This window comes from Anguilla rostrata, chromosome 16, assembly GCF_018555375.3.
Source record: "Anguilla rostrata isolate EN2019 chromosome 16, ASM1855537v3, whole genome shotgun sequence".
Lineage (NCBI taxonomy): Eukaryota > Metazoa > Chordata > Actinopteri > Anguilliformes > Anguillidae > Anguilla > Anguilla rostrata.
Genome location: NC_057948.1, coordinates 27099935 through 27111313, shown reverse-complemented (window position 1 = coordinate 27111313; position 11379 = coordinate 27099935). Strand labels below are relative to the sequence as shown.

General features: G+C 46.6%; 1 protein-coding gene and 1 long non-coding RNA gene across 8 annotated transcripts in view; one reads left to right on the top strand and one right to left on the bottom strand.

Moving 5' to 3' along the window:
• Nucleotides 1-11379, bottom strand: part of LOC135242758 (uncharacterized) — a 76947-nt gene that overhangs the window by 21860 nt on the left and 43708 nt on the right. The gene's annotated exons all lie outside the window — the stretch shown is intronic.
• The window catches only part of LOC135242757 (protein CBFA2T3-like), a 46287-nt gene continuing 42503 nt past the window's right edge, over nucleotides 7596-11379 (top strand). For 6 of the 7 annotated variants that reach the window (XR_010326452.1, XM_064314020.1, XM_064314022.1 and 3 more), the window contains exon 1: nucleotides 7596-8596. Coding sequence is in view for 6 of the 7 variants with exons in the window: in XM_064314020.1 (XP_064170090.1) it covers nucleotides 8389-8596 (208 nt within the window). In the remaining variant the exon portion in view is untranslated. The remainder of the gene's footprint in view (nucleotides 8597-11379) is intronic. The other variant, XM_064314018.1, reaches the window with a different exon arrangement.

The following is an 11379-nucleotide window of genomic DNA, read 5'->3' as shown; positions in this document are numbered from 1 at the left end:
GCCCGGAGAGACGCGCGGGGCGCTCCGGCTCCACCAGCCGCGGACGCGTCTGAGCAGGGCAGCCGGGCAACCGGGCATCAGGTGCGCTGACTGCCCCCCAATGGTCCGCTTTGGGATGGAGGGGGTCGGCACACCCCACCCCCCACACCCCCCCCCCGCCGCACACCCCCCGCCGGGAGGGAAGGGGTCCTGGGGTTCCTCACACCGGCACAGGAGTCTGACGTCCAAACACAGAACACGGCGCACATGTGGGGGGGCCACAGCAAGCGTCCCCCCCTCACGCCTCTGTGCCTAGCGCACCACACACCCCCTGTTAGCCAGCATGCCCAGCTCCTGTGGTTCACCCACATCCGGAAACCCAGCAGAACTGTCCGTACAGACTAATCTCGCTCAAGAGCACAGCTGCAGAACCCGAGTCCGGCGCACCTGCCCTTCCCATTTAAACTATACTTTCAGTCTGCACCTCAGGGCTGGCCGGTGAGAGCAGTGTCTAATCTGTAATCACAGTGTGTGGCCCCTGACGAACAGGTGGGGCACAGCAGCTTTAGCCAATGGGAAGCAGAGGCCTCTGAAACGGGCGGCCCTGTTTGTGAGCATTGGGCCAATGAGAGCACACTGCTCCACGTCCTCCATCGTGTTCAGTCTGCAGCAGGCTGTTCTTCCCGAGTGTATGTCAGGCACACACACGCACACACACACAAACGCATGCACATACACACATACACGCACATGCAAACGCACACACACACGCACACACATACTCAAACTCATGCACACACACACACACACACACACACAGCCACACTCAAACGCACACACACAAACGCATGCACATACACACATACACACACATGCAAACGCACACACACACACACACACACAGCCACACTCAAACGCACACACACAAATGCATGCACACACACACACACACTCAAACTCATGCATACACACACATACACACACACCCACACCCACACGCAAATGCGCATACACACACACAAACACATACACGCACACACGCATGCATACGCGCACAGGTACGTACGAACGCACATACGCTCGCACACACACACTCACACACACATATAGGAGGTTCATGCATGCTAATTCATTCATTCATATGATTTTTATTCACCCAATTAAATCAACGAGTCAGAGTGACTGGGGCTGGAATTGCACAAGGCTGTTTGGATGCATTCCCACTGAGTGAAAGAGAGAGAAGAGAGAAGTGTGAAACTACTTAAAGCATCCACTTCTTCCAACACTTCTATATCCCCATCGGTTCACCCTGAATGAACCTGTAATTATTAAGTTAAAAAGTTGCACTTTTTACTGACTGGAGAAAGGCAATCTGCCTGGTATAATGTTCTATAGAGGTCAACCACATAAATGATTGAGCCACTTTTCTAAAAGTATTGCTTGTGTGTGTCATCGGTGTCAATAAAATTGACTTCCTTGACTCCGCCTTGATGTTATTAGCGAAAGGTTATATTCCCCTTACAAACTCATAGATTGCGTTCCTTCGTTGTACCTCAATCAAGAATCAATATGATTAGGTGGCCTTTGGTTTCTCTTTCTCATTTCAATATTGATGTCACTTCTAAGGGTCTAGATGATTAAAGACAGCTCATTGATTTTTGTGGATGGGATGGATGGAATTGACTTGTGCAAAACAGATTAATGAAGGGCCTTTTCAGCCACTTCAGTGTGATTAAACCAGCAACGTGTTGCAAAGAATTGTGTGGAATATCAATGAAATAGGGGCTGAGGACCATGGGCGTTACAACAGCACATGTTCATATGTATACACAAGCAAGCTGCCTTCTCACATGTTAAACAGTATCACAATATTCTACATACAGTACGCAGGGCTCTACTTATGTTCAGACCCCAGGAAGATTAGCTGCACACTGTGTATTGCTAATGGGGATCCTAAATAAATAAATAAATATTTGCCACCCCTGAGCAAGGCAACCTACATTATAAACAACCAATTAACTCACAGCACAAACAGGCCTCAATATGCATTATGTACATTTCAATGAACGAATGAAAAATGGTGCACATAGTCCATTCTATTGTGCTTATAGTATCCGTAGAACTCACTTCGCTTAAAAAGAATTACCTGCATTATAGTCGTTTGCATGAAAGAGCTGGAGATGGTTGCGAGGAGACTGTAATCTATTTCCAACTTTCACCGAAATAAAAACAGGTGTCTGTCTGTTTTTTTTTTTTTTTTCCGCAACGACCTTTCTGGAGTGTCTCCTGCTCATGAATAATTTATGGTCCCAGTGCACAATATACTGTGAAACCTATTGAGCTAATTGGCAGCAGTTAAATTCTGAGAGTGCATTTTCTCGCTGCGAACGGGGCATTGTGTCCTCCCTGTCCACAGGCACTTAAATAGCACACAGTGGATTAGCACTGGGGTTACTCTCCCCTAGACAAACATATTTCTCTGCATGGGTGACACTACGACTGGTTATATAAAGAGAGCAGTCTGGAGTTCTGGTTAAGGCTCCAATTGTAGGACCCAGAATATAACGACAATGACGCTTTTTCTTCTAGGGCACCCTCATTAGCTACTGAGAGCATGTACAGGCTAAATGGTGGGAGGCAGAAGAAGAAGTGTGTGTGTGTGTGTGTGTGTGTGAGTGTGTGTGTGCGCGCATGTGTGTGTTCATGCGCGTGAGCGTGTGTGCTTGCGTGAGCATGCATGCTTTACAGTGCTTTAAAAAAAGCAAGCGAGCACGCACTTTAAAAACACAGTACACCTTCAGTCACTCACCAGTCTCACGGTGCAGTACCCACAAAACCCTGACTCTCTCTCTCTGATAAGCATAATGTGACCCAACACACTGCATGCTGCAAAGTCAGAGGAAATACAGGAAAAATAGAACCAGATTAACTAAATTAGACACTTTGACATGCAAAATATATTAATTTGTACTCAAACTCAACCTGTAGATGAATAATTTCCACACTATAAATGTGTTTTAAACACGTTTTGGCAACTGACATGTCCCCCTCATAGCCTGAACTAGAAATGGTGTGTTCTGCTTACAGTACCGCTCACCCCCTCAGGGGGCAGTGCTGTAGGCCCAGGCCTGCAGGAAGGGTTAAGTTTCCTGCCTGATTCGGTGGCTCTCTCTCTCTCCGGGCCTGCTCACGAGCGCCCCGGGCTCTCGGGCCGTCCCTCCCGTCCGCGCGTCCCGCCCGCGTCCCCACCGAGTAGCTGTCATCACATCCTGTCACCGGGGCCCGGCGCAGCTGCAGGGGAACCGCGCGACGGGGCACCTTCCTCTCCATCTGTTTCCTATTCAGGGTGGCACCTACTTAGAGGAGAGCGGCCACTGCGTGCGCTTCCAGAGCGTGGGTGCGTGCGCTGGGGAGCCGGTGGGGGAATGTGCACACGGGCGCGCCCCAAAAACAGCGGGCTTTTCTATTACCCTCCGCCGCGCGTCACCTCAGCTCACTCCTCTGCGCAGCGCTACACGTTTTCCCCAAAACACCAGGCGCCACAGAACTGGGCGCCCCCCCCCCGTTCAGAGGAGGAAGAAAGACATCAAAGTGTAAAATTTCAACATACCACACATATAAGCAGACTGAATTTTAATTTTTTATTTTTTTTTGCTGATGGCAATTAGCCTGGAACAGTGTACATGTAGCGCGTCTTACAGCGATGGCAGCAGTGTGGAATACATAAAGTGAGATGAGCACCGGCAGCTGTTCCGTCTGATAAGGGAAGCGTGTGCATACACGGCATGCATATATTGATGCATGTTTTTCTATGTGATTGTGAAATGTACACACTGTGTTTGCTGATGGGCTTGCATGTGCACTGGTATGTGTATGTGGGTATGTGTGTGTGTGTGTGTGTGTGTGTGTGTGAGAGGTGTGTGTGAGAGAGAGAGAGAGAGAGAGAGCATACTTAATTTAGCAGGTGCAATCTGACAGTTTTTGAACGCGCGCCAAGCCTGTTCTGAAGGCCCCGGCTTGCATCTGCGTGAGGCAGCGCAGTGACAGATGGGGACGGTTTAACTTATAGAGTTCGGTTAAGATCTGGAGGTTTGCAGAGACTGTCTGTGCCAAGCAGGTGTGCACAAAATACTGGGAAGATGAGAACAGGAGTCCCAGCTGCTGCTTTTGGGGGGTATTTAAGGAAGTCCTGAGGTTCCTTCAAAGTACTGATATTACCAGGCCAAAACCCATGCAGTTTGTCCACAGTCTGTGAAATAGGAGTCAATATCCTTTTCCGTACCTCACACAGTATTTGACAGTATCTAATGCTATATTAAAGATCACATAACTCTATTATATTTGTAATTTAATCAGAGAAAATATGTGCACACGGTAGATACTTAAGTCAAGGACTCTCGGCAGAACAACCAGATGTGTACATTCAGCTTTTTACCAGTAGGAAAGATGAACCATTTTAAATTAAGTAGTTCACTTGAGCCCTGGAAAATTATATGAAAATGAAATTATATAAAAGGACAATTCCCAGAATGCAGCTGAAGTGAGTGTAGCAAATTCAGGGTCTGGCAGGGTTTGTTGTGGTCCTGCATGCAGTAATTTAATTAAAAGCAGGAAAAGGACATCAAAAGACTGTTAGAGGCTTAGTGTTTTGCCTGTTCCAAAGTCTCCAGGTGGTCGGTTGGACCTCTTTGCATTTGGCTTCTCCATTCTTTTTTCAACAATGGGGCTTGTTAGACCTTCTCTCACTTTCAGTTGCTCCTTTTAAAAAAGTTAAAAACTGTTCCTCTCTCCTTTGTAGTTTTTGCTTAAAGGATAAGTGGCATTTCAGAGAGAAATTCCAACATTACCCACACAACTGTTAAAAAAAATATCTTCCTAAATGATATAAACAAAGTGAAAATAGAAGTGACAAAAGTTTCCAAAGGAGTGGAGATTTTTTTTTCTTCTCTTTTATTTTAAATGATAAATTCCATCATTTTCTTTTTATTGATCCTGTGCTTAAGTTACTGTTAACCTAGAAGACTCTGTCTGACACAGTGTTGGGGAAGCTACTAAAATGTAACTAACTGAGCATCAAGTTTCTCGGTACTGGAAGCAGTTAAGCTACAGTACAGCTACCCATAAGAGAAGAGTAGAAAACTAAACTAAAGCTGCTTTTAAGAGGTATTAAACAACACTACTTCATTAAAAAAACACAAATTAAGTCATCTATGGGCCATGCCAGACGTTGGTTAACACCTATTGTTCTTATGCTCAGACCCACTGTAAATAACATAAAAATGCATTCATGAGTTAGCAGTTCATTTAGCTACACATTTTTTCAAATTTATTTCAGGGGAGAATTGATCAAGATGAGTTCTCATGAACTTACATTGTTCAGTTTTAATAACAAACGACTAGCTAACTAGCCACACTTAACACCAGCTAAAACCTAAAATAGTTCATTAATTTACCTGAATTGCACCAAGAATCACACTCCCAAAATGACACATTTTGTTTATTAAAACGCAAACCAAAGGTGTCTTGCAATACTAAATAACTCAGGTATGGCTATGGTACTGCACACTCCGACTTCTCATCCATGACTACTGCTTAGGAAAAATAATCTGGATGGCCAAATTGTTTTTTTGCAGTAGTTTGGCTACCACAGTTGACTGGGAAATGTAGTTAAACTTGTAGTTCCTTTAAATGTAGTTCTGCAACTCCCCAACACCGCGGTGTCTGTTGGCTCAGTCATTGCTGAGAGCAGCAACCGCTGGCGAAGATAAGGCCAAGCTAACCGCTCACTCAACGTCCCTCCCTCTGCCCGGTTCCACCACCGAGCCACTCTGACTTTATCTCCGTGAAAAACTACTGCAGGTCATAGTGTTGCTACGATAGCGCCAAGCACCAGAACTGGGCTAAAGTGATTATGTGGGAATCATTATCTCACTCCTCCCAACCTCATTTAATACCTGCCAGCGTCCGGGAAGCACCAGCCTGCACTGTTCCGCACACTAATCCCACAGATCCATCTCTCGCTGAACCCCAGGCACATCATACATGACATGTTATTACTCTGTGATCTCTCGTGTGGAGCACATAGAACTGCCAGCGCCTGCATATGATGCCAGTGGTGGTCATAGGGACGAGAAAACCATTACTCTCAATAAGGGCCTAAGCTAACCAGGAGGCTAGTTTAGCCCCTTAAGAGACCTAACTCAACACAAACACATACCCCATTGGACCACAGCAAACTTGTTAAAGATTGGTATTGGTTTTGTTTTGCTGTGTTTAAAATTGCCAACATTTGACTGACTTCAGATATAACTATCCAGCTTCCATTCAGTTTGTTGAATCAACAGCCTAAGACCATCTCACCTTGTCAATTATAGTTCCACTGGTTTATTTCATCCTCTATTGTCTTTATGGATTCTCTTTCTCTTTACACTCTTTCAGTGTAATTTACAATGCCTTACACAACTTTGTTTATGGAGCCAGAGTAGGTAGAAAATCTAAGCTACCCTCACCAACAGAAATGTCACAACATAAATTGCACCAGTTATACCTGTCCATCAGAAATATGCTTTGCAGTGATATTTTAATCCTCTTATGGTAGTTTTTTAACCTTGTTCTGAAGTGTGGAAAGCCCCCGATGTCATTGGAGACTTTCAAAAAAATATTACAAATGCTATAAATGTTTCAGTTATCAGGGGACCCTATTGTAACTGGAAAATTCCCAACTGTATAGCACAAGCGACCACAATCCCCACCCCAATGCTCTCACATACACTCTACTGACTGCCATCTGTGTGAGAGTTTCATTCTGAGAGAGACACAGATGTGTGTGTACGCACGTTGGATGGACGGACAGGGGACGGGGGGGGGGGAGGGCAGGTGCGGAGGTTAAGGGCTACGTTCCACTTCCTCAACACACTCTCTCCTCTCTCACTTCTGCCTTAGCCTGTAGGGTGGACAATCACAGCTGCATCCTTTTCCCCCGGTCTAACTTTCTCACACTGCTGGTGCGCTCTGAACCCGGGTGAAGCCCGGGTCGGGTCTCACACCAGGGTCTCGCGCTTATGTTACACAAGAGGGCTAGTGTATCAGACAGTCAGCAATCATGGATATCGGGGGGACACTGAACAGGCAGAGAATAAAGTCCAACATGTCAGAAAATAATATATGGCATCCTTCATCATATTTTGCACAGACATAGACCAGCAACCTGCCTGATGTTTCGGCAAAGCCATTCCAAAGGAAGTGCCTTGTGCCCTGAGGCTGTCGAGAAGAGAGCAGAGAGGTGTGAAGGCAGGGAAGTGAACAGACCCTCTGAAAAACTACAGGCAGCAGTTGCTGGTGAGACAGAAGGAGAGGCTCCTGAGCTCAGTCAAAGCCAGGGCAGCGGGGCTCTGGGCGGGTGGGGGAAAGGAGGCTGGAAGGAAGCGTTTGGACGGGAGCAGCCGCCCCCACACAGCTGGTTCCTGACAGAGGAAGCCCGGAACGGAGACGCGGACCTCACGTCTGCGTACTATCGCCAGCGCGCAGCACTGTTTACCTTCCCCCCCCTGGGCCCGGCAGCGCCTTCCACGCCCCTCTGACACGAGGGCAAGGGCGCACGCTCGCGCACTCAAACCCACTCCACTGCCTCAGCACGTGGGGACGCCACTGCTGCTGCTCCTACAGGAAGGCTCAGGTAGACACCTCGCTCCTGGCTCCTGGAGTGTGGAGCCACAGGCTACCTTCACTGCCGGGGAAAGCTCTGCCGCACCACATATTCGACTCATCTCATGAACACTGAGTGACTTCTGAGAGGGAGTTGTGAGAGAGAGAGAAAAAAAAGGAGAGAGAGAGAGAGAGAGAGAGAGAGAGAGAGAAGAGAGACTAGAGTGCTCAGACAGGAGGTGCTTCTCATTCCAGGCTGCCGCTGCTGTTACTACAGGAATATCTACCCATCTCATGTGTCATGAAGAATGCAGAGAACAGCTAGAGAACGCCGTATACCGGAGCAAAATGCAAATTAAGAGAACAGAGGACTGATAAAGGTAAGCAAGGATAAAGGGGCGAAAAAATTCCCTCTCATTTTCTCTCAGGCGCGTGTGCTCTAGCCTTCCTTGGGCTCATGTTATAATCATCAGAGCTGGCGAGCCCCGACCGCAGTGATGTCAGTGGTTCTGTGGTGAACCTGCCAACTCAAGGCCAACTCTAACAGTGGAAGGAGGAATTTTCCGGGGCTCAGCAGTGCTGTGAGAATTCAGAATGAGATCATCAGCATTGTTCAGGATGGAAATCTGTGCAGAAAGAAGGCTTGAGCCTCCTTCGTCCTTTTTCTGACCTGCTGAGAGAAGACAGGACTGGTCCCGAAAAGAAGCAGACGGGCGTTTTGAAGCCTCCAGACACCAGAACTTTTGGATATTATCCCGACTGGGAATGGAGAGAGCGGCCACAGAGGTCCATCTCAAAAGACAGGGGAAGGTGGATTTTGGAAAGGCCGGCTCCATGGCCAACCGGTCTCTTCAGGGAATTCCGACAGTCACGCTAACCAGTCACAGGAGCATCCTAGAAGAAAGGCCCATGCACAGAGCAATCTCGACCATCTCTTCTGTGACTGCTGGAGGCCCCCGGAAGGCCGTGAGAGGTACGTAATCTCTTTTGAGTAAACCTGAGTGAGACACTGTATGAGGGCAAAGTTAGCATGAAAACTGAGGTTTTTACGATGAAGAACTTTTCACCTCCTTACCAATTAAATCGCCAGCAAGAAGAGCCTCTGCACTGCATATTACAGTTTGTATGAAATGCACAACCATAAAGAAAAGGAATGAAAAAGGAAGAAATAGTTTAATGGAGAGATGCTGATGTGCCACGGGTTTCCTCCTTATAATGGCAGTTGGAGTATAGAGTGCAGACTTCCCTTCTGCGGGAGGGGGAGGGGGTGTCATGTGTTGAGTGTGGTTGGGGGTTTGGAGGGTTCCACTGTTATGCCTTGGTTCTTATAAGTTAGTATAATGGATGAGGCACTGGCATCCTCAGTGGGTGATACATCCAGGGCTCTGGACCTTGATTTAGTGGAGCAGCAGGGAAGACCAAAATGAGAGTGAAACACGACCACATGCTTAAGCTTCCACAACCTAGGGCTAACTGCGGAGGGCCAAAAGCCAAGACCAACAACTAGCAAAAGTCAGCATGTGGAGAGACAGAACTGGCATGGAAAAGTTCTGCCATCACGTTTTGAATTAAAGAAAATACTGAGTGCCATAATACTATTTATTATAAATTCAAAAAAGAATGTTTTTTTTATGATACAGGTACTGACATTGGAACAGATACTGGAATTTTTTAGTTCAGGGCATTTTTCTGAGTATTCAATTGGGAGGCATGCAGAACTTCTTTTTAAAGAGCCTTAATGCAGTTTGCCATTTATTGACTATGTCAGTGTAGAGTATGTTGTTGATGTGCTGCCAAAGATTGCAAACAGCAAATCCAGGAAGACATCCATACTGTACTCAGGTGAAATTTTGGACATCTAAAAGTCAGGTAAATATAAAAAAAACTGAAATGGAAGATGGAAGATGGGATATGGAAAACAATCTTTCCAACTGCAATTTACAGACTGAAATTACAGAGAAGGGTAGCATTATTTTAGCATTAATATCAAACATAGTGAATTAACAGCAGCAGCTCCCTGTTCCTTCACAGTAATGAGCTTAGAGAATACTTCAGTTATATGCGTTTTATAAATAGGATTAGTCACAAGCGTCTGCTGTAAATCTCAGATAAAAAGGGAACGACTCTAGTAAATGCATGCCCCATCCATCAGACTTGCTCTACATTACAGGGAAGGCCTTCTCCCTGCAAACAAAGCTATTGTTTTGGTGGACGTTTACCAGTTTGTGGGAGAGCTGGAGAGCTCGTCACCACTCCCTCTCTCTCTCTCTCTCTCTCTCTCTCTCTCTCTCCCTCTCTCGCAATATCTCTGCGAGAAGCGGTTTTCTCTTCTGTGCGTTCTAAGACATGAGAGAGACTTCCTGTGCGGTAGCAGATGTCGGGCGACTTAGGCGCAGCTGCGGCAGACGATTACCCTGGTGGCCGGGAGATGCTGCCTGGCTGGCTCCTTTCCCACTGTCTTATCACCGCGCGTGCAGCACACATCCAAACACAATGCAGAAAAGCCATCGACCAGCAGAGAGTGGACCAACAAGGCAGCGCACAGAAACGGAGAGCTGGAGGCAGTAGACTGGGTGCCTCGGGCCCCACTTTGGAGACTCAGTGAAAGATAGTACTCAGGAAAGGGAGAGAATCAAAACAAAGACATCGGTCTGTTGTCACCGTGCATTCCTAAAGCTTGTCTCATCCTACACTAATCCTCTGTGGTTAGGAACAATTTTATAGCTGTCTGTTACGTTGTTGCACAACACTTGACTTGTAAAATATGTTCCTACATATAGCCCACAAACATACACTGATTCAGCAGCTGGAAGAGTAGACAATGGTATACACCGGAAGAACAGTGTGCTTTTTGGCCAATCAAACTTTCTTTCAGGAATCACAGTGAATCCTGTCACAGCACCACTGCAATGCAGTTTTGAAAAGCAACAGAGAATGGATTTCACAGAAGCCTTGGGTCCATAAATATTAGCTTAAGTGATGCTGGCAAGCAGGCACACTATGATGAAGACAGTGGATGATGCACCTGAAAATGTTTAAGTGGTAGGGGGATGTCAGAGAGCAGAAAGGAGAGAGAGAGAGACAGAGAGAGAGGGCTCATTCCAATTGTTCATTTTATCCAACCTCGTCTCCTCGGTCCTCACCTGACCCAGAAATCGATTGAGGACCGCCATCTTTAAGGACATTCCAATCTGTTAAATGCTTCTGGGGGAGCAAGGAGGCTCCAAGGATGCTTCATTGAGGATACACGAGTGCATCCCTGGCAGAAGTACATTTTTCGGAACACATGAAGTGGAAATGATCCACCTGTAGATCCACTTCTCCCCATCGGCCACGTCTGTATTTGACGTAGCTTCAAACTGACGCTTGACTGAACAAGGACATTCCATTTGCTAAAAATACCTTTCCTTGATTACTCCATTCTTTCTTCCTTTCCTTGTGTCCTTTCCTTGTAACCTCCATTGGGTGGAGCTATGGAGCGAGGAAAGGACAAAAGGAAAGAATGCAAGGAGTGAAAATAAGTGATCTGAATAAGCCCAGAGAAAAAAGAAACTGTCCTTCCTTCCTTGCGGTTTCTCTGAGTAACAGATGTTCATAACTTGAAGCAGTTCCTCTACACCCCCCCCCCCCATTCTATTATCAGCCCTGCCAACTGCTACATGGACACAGCATCGAACAACAAAACGCACACTATATAGAAAAGGCCACCTATACCCACCTATACCCCTGTTTCACCATCTCCTTCTGCTCAGTTCT